The sequence below is a fragment of the Apaloderma vittatum genome, unplaced genomic scaffold (genome assembly GCF_000703405.1).
Source record: "Apaloderma vittatum isolate BGI_N311 unplaced genomic scaffold, ASM70340v1 scaffold20280, whole genome shotgun sequence".
In the NCBI taxonomy this organism is placed as follows: Eukaryota; Metazoa; Chordata; class Aves; order Trogoniformes; family Trogonidae; genus Apaloderma; species Apaloderma vittatum.
This window is the reverse complement of record NW_009693125.1, coordinates 382-14,866: the sequence shown is the minus strand read 5'-3', so window position 1 is coordinate 14,866 and position 14,485 is coordinate 382. Positions and strand designations below refer to the sequence as shown.

Below are 14,485 nucleotides of genomic sequence, written 5' to 3'. Positions count from 1 at the left end.
CTGGTCTAAAATGAAGTAGGGCGATAAAGGTTTAAAATAATATTTAGGCTGATACCTGGATAAAAGCATCATTTTCAAAGCTCAAGTCCATGGGACAAGACTCTCAAGGAAGAGAAGGAAAATGTCCTGTTTAAGCCTTGTATCAACCCTAAGGGATTCTCTGAAGGTGTATGAGCCTACAGATTGACCAAGGCTTGGAACCTCCCTTCCTCACAGCCACACAAACTTGTTCACAGCTGGGGGAAGGGACAGAAATGATTCAAGCTTAGGAACGGCAAGTGGTCGTGTGTGACCGACGCTGTAAAGCTGTGTCCACTACAACCCACACAACCCCTTCCCCTGGGAGCACTCAACCCTTGGACTGAGAGGGTTAAAAGCAGCTCTTAACTGCTTAAGGGATTTGGGGGACCAGCTCATGCGGCTCCTCCAAGGAGGGCTGGGGGTCAATGAGGGGAGGACAGCCCCATCATCTGCTCCACACCACATACTGAGACACGACAGCTTCTATCCTTGCATCACCCAGCCCAGAGACTTGTTCATCTCTGCACGACGCCCATCTGCAAAGGGTACGTAGAAAAAAAGCATCTCTTTAACAGTCTTTTCATTTTCCTCCTTCTCCCAGTGCCACTGACCTGTGCCTCCACCTCACCTCTGCGCTGCCATGGCCACGCTAGAGACGCTGCCCGTTCTTAGTGACCCAACCTACCCCAGCCCGGAGAACTTCCACGGTTTTGCTCCCCGGCCAACCCATCTCATCTCCCAAAGCACCATGGGGAGCGTGGGCAGCGGAGTCGCCAACGACCAAGAGTTCGCCATGAAGAGCGTGGGGACGCGGACGCAGAGCAGCAGCCGGCAGACGGAAGGGTCTCGCAACGGGTACTCCACGCGGGAGATCTCCAACCGCTACTCCGGCGAGGAGAAGACGTACAAGTCGGAGAAGGTCTCCAATTCCCTCTACATCAACGGCGACCTGCGCAAGAGTGAGAAGGTGAAGATGGACATCTGCGGGAACGTGACCACCAACAACGAGAAGAACATGCCGCCTCCTCCCCAATACCGAGAGCCCAGTAACCCACCAAAGATATTGCCAATCTCCGGCAAACTAGACCAGGTGAGAATCCCCATCTCCCGGAGCAGTCTGATGACCATGGCACACTTCTAAAAACACAGACCAGGAAGCCTTGGGCAATGGTGCAATCCTGACAGCTAGTCTAATTCTTACTATGTAGGTGGCATCATTTTCATGTACAGGTAATTCTTATTACTTTCAGGGCATTGGGCAAACGGGAATGTTAATTCTTGAGGAACCCAAAAGCATGATCACAAGTCTTCCACGGCTAGGTTGCCAGCTCATTTAAGCCTGTATTTAAGTCACTGGCTATTCCAGCCTATCCAAGATGCTGTGCCTACTTCCCTGACTGATGGGGAGGGAGTTGGAGTCAACACTTGTTTCAGTAGGTCCTGCTTCTGAGTATCACTCTTGTGTTTTGTGCCATTTACAGGCAATCTCCAACATCCCACCGCCACCAGAATGATGTGAGCACGAGTTCAAACTCCCAGTGCTCTTTGTGAGGGACAAGTTGACAAGGCTTGAAAGCTACCCCTGAAAGTGGTACCGCCCATCAAAGCCCATGGAGTCTTCATGGCTCATATTGGCTTTGGGGAGCAAACATCTCCCAGGCCTGGAGGAGCAGAGTCACACAACTTAATCCTCTACTCCAACAACTCCCCTAATTTGTGTCCTGGGGATGCTACCTTGTGCAGGATTATTTCTGCAGCGTTCGGTGGCCTTGTCTCATAGACTGTTAATCCACCAGCCCCTGTAGTCCACCCTAGCCTCACATGCCAGGTGCCAAGTTTTTGGTCTCCAACCTTGCCTACTCATTAGGACTTGTTCTGTTTCTCCTGGAAAGTCTTTTCAGAATATCTTTGCTAATAAAACGTCGCTTCCTCTGGGTTCATTTTCACCTGAAGCCTAACCTGCAGGAAGGGAGACTCAATCCTGTTTCGAGGAATATTTTGTTTCTCTAGGTGCATTCACGGGGCAAGGAATGTGCAAGGTTTTAAAATCCTTTCTAAATCCTTTACAGCTGTGGTCCATTCTCTCCCCTAGCATTGCTTACACCCACAGAAAACACAAAATACTCAAATGAAGAGCAGTTTCAGCATGTTCCTTGACGGGTGTCACTGCACTTGGGCCAGCAATGGCTAGGGTCACAGCTCCTACCTACTCCTGTGCAAGCATAAGCAGGACATGATGTCCACACAGGGGAGAGATGATTGCTGGCAGGAGGGGAGTGTGATTCTCCTGGGGTAAACTGGCAGCTGATCCAAGGGCTCAGTACAGTTTCCAGCAAATGGGCAAAGCACCCTGAGTGCTAGAAGTCCTTCAAAATGTGATCTGCCAAAACCAAAGAGCTGTTTTGATCAGGTCTGGTAGGCAGGTGGTAGCCCTCTCGCTTGCTAAGAGCACCAAGAGAACCCAAGGAGTGTTCTAAGGAAAAATCATGCAGAGTTGGGGTGAGATTTAATTTTTCTCAGGTGGGGCGAGATTTAATTTTTTTCAGTTGGGGCAAGGGAAGAGAAAGTGTTGCCATACGAGGAATCACAGGTCCCTTGTGTTAAATCCCAAATGGTCCAGAGTGCAGTATGGCTGAGATATATGGAGCTGACCCGAGACATGTCATGAGCCCCAGCCTGTCCTGCTGTGTCTCTTTTGTGTGCTGTTGCCAAGCTTCCTGCTATGTTTGATGCGTGGTCCTTTTTCCTTTTGCAGAGCAATGAGCCCTTAGTTAGACCCTCAGCCTTTAAACCAGTAGTTCCTAAAAACTTCCATTCCATGCAGAACCTCTGCCCGCCGCAGAGCAATGGAGTGACAGAGAATAGAAAGAGCTTGAACCATGCCAACAGCAATAGCCCGTCCGCACCCAAAAGTGGACTCGACAAGAGCAGCCTTAACAGGACTACAAACCAAGTGGGGGGCCTTTCGGATTCAGGCCGTAACTCGTTAACGAGCCTGCCCACGTACGGGACAGGCTACAGCCAGCATGTGGGTCCAATGAGCGCTTCCACGAGCCACATCAACCGCATTGGTACGACCTACGTGGAGAAGAACATCGTGGGCTACAACGGGATATCTACCTCAGACAGCGGGCGGTCTTCGAGCAAGAGCACCTCTTCGTTCAACAGACTGAACCATCTCAACGAAACGATGCCTTTCCACTCGCCCTCAACGGACGACATCATCCAAGACCTGGAAGACCGGCTGTGGGAGAAGGAGCAGGAGGTCCTCCAAATGCGAAGGAACTTGGACAAAAGCGAGGCAGCCATCTTCCAAGTATTCGAGGAGAAGCAGAAGATCTGGGAGAGGGAAATGGAGGACCTGAGGCAAAACTATGCCAACAAATTGCAACAGGTCTCCAAAAAGGCGCAGCGAGCTCAGCAGGCCTTGCAGCTCCAAATCTTTAAGCTCCAGCAGGAGAAAAAAAAACTCCAGGATGATATGGGACAACTCCTCCAGCAACGAGAGGAGCTGGAGAAGAAATTTGTGGCTTTCAAGAAGGAGCAGGCTGAGTTTCTCCCAAAGATTGAAGAGACCAAGTGGGAGGTAAGAACCTTGGTGTAGCAGACCTTGTGCAAGGTTTTCATTGAGGGCTCTGATAACCGAAAGTACCTGCCCTTTGCCCAAAGTGGGCCCCACAGACGGGTTGGTGGCCTCTGACTAGCAGATCACACTTCAGCCACCTCTTCCTTTTTCTGATCCCCAAGCCTGTAGTTTTCAGGTGCAATTTTTTGTGTACACCTCCTGTGCTGCTTAATAATTTGGCTTCCTGCTCAGGTGACCCCAATGAGAGACATTTGAAAGCAGTTTCAGTGAATGCAGATCTTTCCACACAGTTATTTGTGCCTTCCAAAAAAAGGATTTAAGTCTGTTTTAATTAAATTCTTGAAATATCTGCGTTTGGGCAAGCCTTGAAACCACTTTTCAAATATTTTTTTTAAATTTAAGATATAAAGCAAGTGAGCTAAGAATGATACCGATAGCCAAGTTTACCTCATGCTTTCCATTGTAACATGCTGTTTTCAGTTGCTAATAAGTTTATCTCTCTTAAAAGGCTGAAAGGCAAATTCCTCATTTTGAGTCTTACACATTTTTTCTACTGTTTCTATTTTTAGAACATTTTATCAAAGTCTGTTTGTATAGCCAGTGCGAACGTGGATTCTTTTCAGCTTGATCATGTGAAGAATTTTAATCCTTCCATGGACTGGCTAGAAACTTTAGATTTATTAAGAGCGCAGAGGAAAAACGTAGCTCTAGAATCAAGAAGACCCTGTTCTGCTAATCCTCATGGAAAGTCAATGAAGCTGGGATTAATTAGGCTCTGCAATGGGTTATTTGCTTTTTTAGGGCTTGCAGGAAAACCTCTGCAAGTCACATCCCAGAACAAGCAAGCTACGTTGTCCCACATGATGCCTCCTTTGGCCAGCTGCTCTGCCCAGGTCTTTTGGTCTTCCAACAAGTTAGCTCTGGAAAGTTCCCTGATTTTGCCCCAGTAAAGCTGCAGATGGATTTTTGATTATTTGCTTCACTGCTATAGTTCTGTCTGCAACAGTGAAACGGTGGATCAAGACACTTAAAACTTGTAAATAACTTACACTTTTTGACTTGTTGACTTGCTCTCCAGGCTCCCTGGACTGTATTTCCTAGATCTTCACAACACCCAAGTAGAGGCGAAAATTTAAGTGGTTTAATCTATAAGATGATTTCTATCCCAGCCTTTCTTCAAGATGATATTAGGGGGAAAAAAAGTGCACTGAAAGGGTTGTCAAGCATTGGAACAGCCTGCTCAGGGATGTGGTGGAGTCACCATCTCTGGAGAGATTTAAAAGCCATGTAGATGTGGTGCTCGGGGACATGGCTTAGTGGTGGACCTGGCATTGCTGGGTTAACAATTGGACTAGATGATCTTAAAGGTCTTTTCCAACCTGAGCAATTCTATGACTCTACGTGTTTCTCTGCCTTTGAGAAGAGCTAGCCCATAGAGAGCACTTTCAGTAAACCGTGCAGTTTTAGCTGAATTACACCACTTTTAACTAGCGTGAAAACAGCGTGGGACAGCTCTGCATCAGCTGCAGGTACATGCTGGTGTGGATGTGGGTAGTCACAGAGTTAGGGGAACCACCAAGGCTGTCAGCTCCAGGGAAAGCTGCCACCAGCAGGTAGCAGTGAGAGACTGTGGGTATTGTTTGTAGCAAGCACTAGACTGTCCCAAATAACTGAGCTTCAAGATCTTGCTCAACATTATGCACCAGGCAAGTCCTCTATAGCAAAGGTGGAGGTTGCAATGAAGGCAACGGAGAGGAGAGTTTGTCTGAGGAGCATAGACCAACCTGGGCCAGAGCAGCAAAGGACCTCGTAGGTACTGCAGGAGGGAGGAAAGGCCAAGCATTGCATGTGAGACAAGAGACAGGAGCTTCAGGCGCACAGAACACCCCAGTCTGGAGGTGGCTACTAAGTTTATTTCAATTATGCCTCTCTTCCCTGAGTCCTGAAACCCACGGAGCTCATGGGAAAATGAGGGTTTAGTCATTTTTAGGGTTCACTTCCAATACGCACAGCTATTTGTGCAACTGTAACCTTCGGAGGACTTCACAGGTGTAGAGCAGCATCGCATGAAATGAAGACACCTACGTAACACAAGGTCACGCTGCAACAAAGGTACTTCCACCAGGTTTCTGTATTTCCACCAGGGCAGGGGTGGAGTCCCCATCCATGGAGATATTTAAGAGTCAGGCAGGCACAGAGCTCAGGGATACGGTTTAGTCGAGGACTTGTCAGTGTCAGGTCAATGATTGGACTCGATGATCTTACAGGTCTTTTCCAGTCTGGGCAATTCTGTGATTCTGTACCCTACTCCATGGGTGAGACTCCAGCTGGTCAGGATGAAACCTAGAACCCCAGTGCCCTGTAGTCCCATTTCAGCAAGGGTGGGTTGCAGCTCTCTCCTTGACCTTTGGCAGAGGGGCTGTCACTCTTCATGCCCTGCCCCAAAAGAATTAAATAGCTACCAATCCCTGGACTGTCCCTGGTGAAGTGAACCCTAAAATGTAGTCAACTGGGTTCTTTCGGAGTCCTTGGGAAGGGAAGTGTGGTAGGACAAGTAATATCTACTGTGTCTGCATCCTGTCCTACACTCCCAGTGCTCGAGAAGAGCCCAGGTGGTCTCTGGGTCTGAGATGTTTCTGTCTCTTGAGGGTTTGGGGTCAAGCAGCAGAGCCCTGTGGTTAGGTGAGGAAGATGAATGCAGGGAGGGAAGCACCAAGGTACACTTGCCACCCGTGAGGACCACAGCACTTAGCTTAGCTGTTTGGCCAACTCAAGCTGGGAAGAGCATCAGGTCCCTGAGAGCCAGGAAAAACCACCAAATTTTCCTCACATATGTGGGGACAACCGCTAGGTCTTCAGCATGGTCTTGGTCCTGGTGAAGGTTGGAACTCAGTCCTTGAGCAGTGTCTCTGGCTGTCCTGTCCATTAACTGAGCCTCCTGCCCGTGCGAGGCCACACAGACGTTTCACGGGCAGTGTGGAGGACATGGAGACTGAGGGTGGCTCCTCACTGCCTTCCCGCTGTTTCATAGATGCTCTCCCCACAGGTGTGCCAGAAGGCAGGCGAGATCTCCCTGCTCAAGCAGCAGCTGAAGGACTCCCAAGCGGACGTCTCCCAGAAGCTGAACGAGATCGTGGGGCTTCGTTCGCAGCTCAAGGAAGGTAAGAACTTCCTACGGGAGAAGGAGGAGCAGATCCTCACCCTGAAGGACTCCTACAGCTCCAAGAGCGTCAACCTGGAGATTTGCGAGAGCGAGCTGCAGCGGAAGATGAGTGAGGTCCAGGTGCTGAGGGAAAAACTGAACCACTGTGAGCTGGAGGTCTCCAGCCTGAAGCGGACACTTGCCAGCATGGGGCCTCCAGGACCTTTTGGTGGGGACCTTGGTGAGAAGCTGCGGGACCCGCTGGCCTGCGAGAGCGACGAAGCCAAGATGCAGCGGCAGAGCGAGGACAGCGTCAACTCGTTGCGGAAGGAGGTGGAGCGGCTCCAGACGGAGCTGAAGCTGGAGAGGCAGCAACGGGAGCAGCAGGTGATGGACTTTGAGGAGGAGCGGCGCACATGGCAAGAAGAGAAGGAGAAAGTCATCAAGTACCAGAAGCAGCTGCAACTGAACTACGTGGAGATGTACCAGAAGAACCAGCTCCTGGAGCACAAGGTGAATGAGATGAACACGAAGGCCACCACCCCCCCGCACACCGAGGAGAAAAAAACATGGACTCCCTCCAGACTCGAGCGAATAGAGTCCACCGAGATCTGAGGTGCGACCAAGACAATACAACGTAATTTTTTTATTGCCGTGCATGTACTACCTACTCAAGCCAGTGATCTTCCGAAGGATAGTACGCTACCGTAGGAGCGGTGTGAGTCCACTCACACCAAGCTCCATCACCCTTACTCTCTACTTCTGTGCTCTGTAGGTAAAATAACTGTGGATATGCGTTGTTTTTCTATCGATAATGCAACATCTCTTTTGGGTTTTTTCCTAGTACAGCTGGTGAGGGTCAATTGGCTCTTTTATAATCTGCCGTGACTGTTACTTCGCTAGAGGCTGCCATCCATCTCCTACAATTCACCCCCCTTTGGTTGGTTGTTTTGGAGGGTTGTATTTGGTTTCATCAGTTTTCCAAGAATTTACATGCAGCAAAACAGTTCGAAGTGGCAGGTTTTCTTTTTCAGGGGATTTTTAGCCACATTGGCTAATGGAGCAAAGCTCTTGGGATCATGAGCAAACTCACTGTTCTGCATCAAGTATCCTGTCTAGACGGTGGTCTTAGTGAAGTCAGTGGGAGGTTGGCCACTGATTTCAGTGAAACCAGACATATCTCTACCAGATGACTCCCTCTTGCCACCCCATGGTTGCAAGATGTTAAGATATCCTTGAGGAGCAGGATGAGCCTGTCCAAGGAATGAGCCACCAAGGAATGATCACCCAGCAGGAACCTCTTCGGAGGCTCAGCAGAGCTTAACATATGCTGCGTTTTCATTTCGTTGTGGTTTCCTCCTGCGGTTCCCCTCCTCTCCTGGGTTGTGACCCACCCTGGGGGCAGAAATACCCTCCCACCTCTGCCTTGGTTCCCCTGTACTTACCATATACTCAAGTTGGCTACAGCAAGGAAAAAAAAGAACAAAATAAAAAAACAACTTGGAAATCCAACCTACTTTCCCTTCCCAAGAGCCCTCTTACTTCCCAGAGTCAATGGAATCAAGGTTTGGAGAAGCCTCCAAACCTGCGGGATGTTTATGCAAACTGAAGCTTTAGCAATTTGCCCCAAGAGTGGGCAGTTGTGCTACCCTATTCCCAAACGAGTGATGCTTTGGTGCACGCTCTTGGACCAGGGTCTACTTAAAAAACGGCATCCAAGCCTCACTCAGGAGTTGCAGTGAGCACACGTGAGCACCATAGCGATCCCACCTGGCACCACATAGTCCAGAGATAACGCAGGCTTAGCTTAAGAGAATATTCAGCTACTAACTCCGAGCACGAAAGCAGTCATAAGGGGAAAATGCTGAAGATCACGCAAGTGCTTATGCCCTGGCAGAATAATAACCAAATCCTACATGCACTGAGAATAGTGCAGGCATCAAAAACAAAGGTTCAGCTTGAAAATGTGGGCAAAGTGGGCTTGGTTCTCCCTTTCGTGGACACTTTTTTACTGCAATACACAGGGAAGAAAAAAAAAGATGTTGCAAGGTGAAGTTTGCACAAGGATCGATGCAAGTGGGAATCTGGGTTCTTTGTCCCAGCTAGAAGAAAGCTACAATTAGCACTGGGACATCTTGGAATGTCTGTGAGTTGACTTCAGGGAGAGGCCAGTTCACATTTCAGGTGATACCAAGGAAGAACTTCAGGGTACTGAGGGGCTGAAGACCTTCCAAACAAAAGCCCTGAAGCTACACATTTCCCATGTTCTCTCAAAGCTTCCCTTCTCCATCACCAGGTCTGACCTTCAAGCTGGGAACAAACGTTGCTGTGGTGAGCTCCAGACTATGAAGAGGCTGAGCAGGAGAAAGTAGACTTCAGTTAGTCCCACCAACCTCCAGCCAAGTTCAGCAGACAGTATTACTCGGCGGGAACCGTTTGTGGCTGGCAGTGATCCCTGCAGCCGTAGAAAATGGAGATGTGCAATGAGACGGGGGCAATTCAAGATCCCAATTGATGGTACCTGTCTTTTCCGACCACTTCTGCCTGAGCCTTTGAACTGGAGGAAGACACAACCCCTCAGTCTGGAAAACACCAGGGCACCTCAGGCTTTGCCAGGACCATACAAAAGGGGACTAGGTCAGGTCTGACCCCTGAAGGGTGTAGAGAAAAGTCCCACTACAAATCCTGCAGACGTTCCAGCGCTCTTGGACATCAGCTTGTGCACCTCACCGAGGAAGGAGTGCAGGTGCCTGCTGGTGCCACCCAGCAGCAGACTTTGCCACGTTGAGGGAGATACCCACACGCGCTGCACAAACTTACACTTGGCCAGGCAAATCCTAGAGCTTCCTCTGTTTCATACACTGGGCCTTCGAGATTAAATCAAACATCCCACAATGTCAGGGTTGGAGATCTGGTGTCTTGTGTCAGCTCAGCTTTCTGTGCTTCGCTTTCCACATCAGATAAACCCATGTCATCTTCTTTCCCGACGCAGTTGTGGGGCATGTGTGCTTGCGAAGGGCTTTGCAGCCCTTGGGCAAAAGGGCAAAACACAGAGAAATTGCAAAAGGCTTAGATTCAGATGGTGTATGGTGTTTGAGGCCATCACGTGAAAAGCAAACTCAACGCCAAGTGCCCTCACCACAAGATGGGTCCAACAACCTGGAGGGTCATTTCCACCTTTGCTTCTCCTGGCTCCACCAACGCTGAGGCTGGTTTTCCACCAACCATGACAGAAACCAGCATTTCAGTTGGTGGCTCAAGAACATCAAGAGTGATTGAAGTTCAAGGATCTGCTCCTGAGGAGGTGTACGCTGCAATTTCTCGCTGTGTTGACACCCAAGAGGAATGGACACCGGCATCACCCTGTGGGACACCTTCTCACCAGAGCTCCTTGCTTATCCATGGGCAGAAGCAGGGGCTTGTCTGGTCTTCCCAGATACCGGGATCCAGTCAGCAGCAGTCAGCCAAGCCCTCCAGCATGCCAGGTTTGCTCTGTCATCTTTTTCCTAGATCTTTTTTTGCAGTGGTGCCAGAAATGAGTGTGTCTTGATGGACTCAGTGAACCTTGGAGGCATAGGGGTTTGTCCGACTGCTGGAGGGTGCTGGACTGCCCAGGGTCTCAATGACCTCACTGCATCCACCAGGGACTGCTGAGCTCCATGGGATGCAGCAGGAGTGGCAAGGAGAGATTTTTCACCTTGGAGGAGGAAAGGTACAGTCCCTTCACCTTCGTCTTCGCTGCATCGCTTTGATTTAGAGTTTTGATCCAGATCTGAGCAAACCTCAATTGTGGCCATTCCCTGCATGACAGAGATCCTTGACACCCGTTAAGATGCTGTGCTGCTGATGGTGGTGGTCCCTCTCTTGGGGTTTGCACAGCATCCCCCAAGCACTCAGGTGTCCTGCAGAAACCAGCCCCCTATGATACAGTGACATAAAACATGGAATTTTTTTGGCAAGTACCCCAGCCAAACTGCCATGAAGGACACCTGTACTTCAGGAATCCACCCCACAACTGGATGCACTTCTCCCCATCACATCTTCTCCCATGTGCTAGCACTATGTGGTCACATGGTGGTAACCAGTCGCTCGTGGAGGTGACTGCCCTCTGCTCAGCACAGATGGAGCAAAATGATGGTGGGACGCCTGGGTTCCTGTCATTTGTGCTCAGATCTGGCCCAGATGGGAGCTTGCCTAGCTTACCAGACCTTAACGCTTTCGCCTGCTGACTGGATGAAGTCTCCCACCACAAGCTAGGTCTACGTTGAGACTCTGAGGTCTTAGCTTTGAAGTAAGATAGCCAAGGGCTGCCAGACTGGCATTCTGATGACATACCCTGGGAATTGTCTTGGAGGCTCAAGCAGGGCTGATAAAATGTTTCTGTCCCATGAAACTCAACACAGAGTTCGGGCTTGACCGTAGCACAGCTGTTTCCTCCACCTTTGCTCAGCCAGCTCTGGAGCTGATGGGTATCAGTGTGACACACTGACTCACGTGTAACTCTCCAAGTACTGACCTCAAAATCTTGCATTTAGTTACAGGCTCTCCTGAAACAACGTCATCGCTAACTTGCCATTGGCAAATAGCAAAAGCTGCAGTCACAAAGGTTTCGAGACGGTTGCCCACACGTGGGGTCCAGAGACATTAGAGTTGCTCTGGGACACCCAATACATGGGGCTGGGTGTGATCCAAGATCTGTGAGAGAGTCAGGCCAGTGGTGGGAAGACCTGGAGCACCTCTAGAGGCACATCACCCACACGCGGGCAACTGAGACACATCCCCATGTCCATAACATGAGCAAACAGAGGACACTGATCATCTCCAGCAATTTCCATCCATGAGGATTTGGGCTAAGCAAGCCATCCAGGTGCCACAGAAGGTCTAAACAGCACTTCTTAGCACTCGCTGTGAGGAGGGTTGCTTTGCTCCACCATCACTTCAAGGTCAGTTGCCGTTGCTGTAATGTGTCGACCCAGCTGGGCTAGTTCACCTCATGAAGTCAGCATCCCCCTCTCATCCTGAGGGTGAACGCCACCAACCGCCAACCATCGCGCGTTGTCGTGCTTCACACAGTCCCACTTAGCTTCTGCCACTGTGTTGCGGCAGCCGGCTGCACCGTTCCTGCTGTCGCTGGCATCGTGCCGGAGGGAGATCACCTCCGGGTTTCCGCACTCAAAATAGGAATTGAATTGTTGCTCTTATGCTGCTGCTATGTTATACAGAGACAAGTGTACTTGCTGTAAATAACGGCCCAGCTCTGTTTGTACAATGATTAAATGTAGAGACCAGAAAGCTCTGTGGTTTCTATATTGGTGAGCGGGACCGACAGTAGCAGCTGATGCTGCGCTCAAGAGATGAGCGCTGAGAGGAGGGTGCTCAGCACACCCTGAGCTTTTGCTTGCTGCAGGGGAAACAGAGGAAGAAGGGGCTCACCAATTCCAAGGAAAGCAATCTGCTTGAGATTGGCTCCGACACAGCAGCCTGGTGTCACTCTGTCCGGCTGAAGCTTCCTGTCATTCTGAGCCAGGATTTGAAATTAAGGCTAAAGTCCCCTCTGCCCATCCTCGTGTGCTACTCAAACCCTTTGCAGACAGTGGCTCCCAGCAGTGTCCCCCTCCAGCCCTACTGCCCAGGAGCTCCGCCCACAGAAAGGACCAACTCACCCCACTCCTGACCTTCACAGTGGCACTTTATAGCTTGCTTGAGATAGCGAGCTCATGAGAAACATGACCAAAGATCTCCAGAGGGCATTGGACTGCATGCTTGGAGCTGCCTCCTCACTTTCCTGGGCAGGGATGAAGTTGGTGTGGACTGGGAAAGGGGAACAAGAGCTGGCAGGGGACAGGAGAGGGCTTGGATTTCCCTGTGTCCCACCTGGAGACGTTTGCAGGTCTATGAGGTCCTGTGCTAGATAGGACAGGGTAGAAAGGAGTTCCTGGGTGAGCTGATTGTCCCCAGTTGGTTAGACCAATATCTTGCCAACCAGCCCCACACATTGCCCAGGGACAGCGTGGATTAGGGGCTGTTCCGAGGAGGCAGGATGGATACAACTATATTTTAACCGAACCCTTCAGCCTAACCCTTGAAAGCCACCTTGTAGAGTTGGCTTTCCTCAAGGCCCCTTGCTAAAGCGCTGCTCATCATGTCCGCTGTGCCCTGCTACTCCTCCACCCCAGCTCTCCCAGACTCTCCTGCCTCCTTATAGATCATGACCATCCCTGTTGTCCCAGGAGCAGTCAGTGCCTCTGCCAGAGCTCTCCCAAATACATCTGAACAAGCCAGAGCTGAAGCCCAAAGCCCTTACTGCGAATGGCATGTCCCAATCTTCCCCTAAGAGGAGCTTTCCAGACTACTGATCCTCATCTCTTCTCTCCATCATTCCCACGTTAGGTAGACCAATCCTACTTTACTTCCAAGAGCCATCTTGCTTCTTGCTGGACATCCCCACAGCTTGCAACCACTTAAGATCATCACATCGGGCTTCACGCCATCGTAACACCACACGCAGCCAGCTCTGCGGCTTCCCTGGTTCTTCTATCCTCTGGAAAGACAGGGTAGTATCCCTGGTCTGCAGGGGTGTACAGCATCCCTGCCACTCTGTCCCCAGTGTATCGAGGGGTTGGGATCACATCCAGCTGTTGACAGATGTTGGCTTCCCACTAGGATGTCCCATGCTGGCAGTGCAACTGCTGGCAACACCAGGAATGAGCTGCTGTGTTTTCAGGAGAAGCTTCCTTCCTGGTTCTCCCAATGAAGGGGATCATGTCAGCTCTCACAGGCAGGGTTGTGTTTTCACAGCTCTTTCACAGATCTGTTTTCTCAGGCAGAAAGCCTCTGCTTTCTGTCACAAAGCAATAGGTTTTCCTAGAGAGATTTAAAAGGCACCATTCCCAACTCTGATACCTGCAGGCAAGCCAATGTTCCCTCAAATACCTTCATAGCTCCAGCCCTGGGCTCTCCTCCTTTGGAAAGGGTTGCAAGGTCCAGTCTGGCTCCAGGTGACCACCAACAGTTTGAGCTTGGCAGTCCTCATTCATTCAGAGAGCCCAAAGCTGCCTGTATCCAGCAAGCCACCAGTCTTGGTCCCCAGTAGGTGTGGTCCATCCCCCTCTGGTGCCCATCCCATGACTGTTACTGGGTCTCTGCATCAGGTCTTCTCCATTAGCTCACCCATGCAGGAGCATCTGAGCTCCCAGAGTCACTTTCGGTGACAGCCAGACACCGATGGGAGACCATGGCACTGGCTCTGCCATTCCTGAGAGCCTTCTTGGAGGAGAAGGGCCCCTGTTCCCCACGGGTGGCACGTGAGTTCCCTTCCAGCGGCTTGTAGGGAGCAAAACATGTGCGGGCAGAGCTCCACCACTGGTGCGAAAGCGCTCCGCCACAAAAAAAATGCTGCACAACCGGCCGACGTGTCTATGCAGTCCCTTTCCACACAGCGGTGTCCCCTGCAGAGCCCGGCCCAGGGCTGGAGCTCCTTTAAGGTGTCTTTGTTTGCACTCACTCGGACCTGGTAAATGCTGTGAGATGAGAGGAATCCCTCTCGGTCTTTGCCTTGCATCGGGCAGTATGCTTGTGAGGGTTTCCTCATCCGAAATCGATGCACGTCGCTTAGTCGCCTCGTCTTCTGCGTCCGTTCTCCAGCAGATCGATAGGTGTCTCCCCCCTCTCCCCGAAAAAAAAAACAAAACGAAAGAAACAACTCCCCAACGGGAGAACGTCAGGTTGGGGCAGCC

At 50.6% G+C, this 14,485-nt stretch overlaps 1 protein-coding gene across 1 annotated transcript; it reads left to right on the top strand.

Moving 5' to 3' along the window:
• Positions 1-661: 661 nt before the first annotated feature.
• Positions 662-7,364, top strand: LOC104280389 (leucine zipper putative tumor suppressor 3). Its single transcript, XM_009878029.1, has 3 exons — positions 662-1,111; positions 2,777-3,607; positions 6,654-7,364. The coding sequence occupies exons 1-3, from the start codon at positions 662-664 to the stop codon at positions 7,362-7,364; spliced, it is 1,992 nt and encodes a 663-aa protein (XP_009876331.1).
• The last annotated feature ends 7,121 nt before the right edge of the window (positions 7,365-14,485 follow it).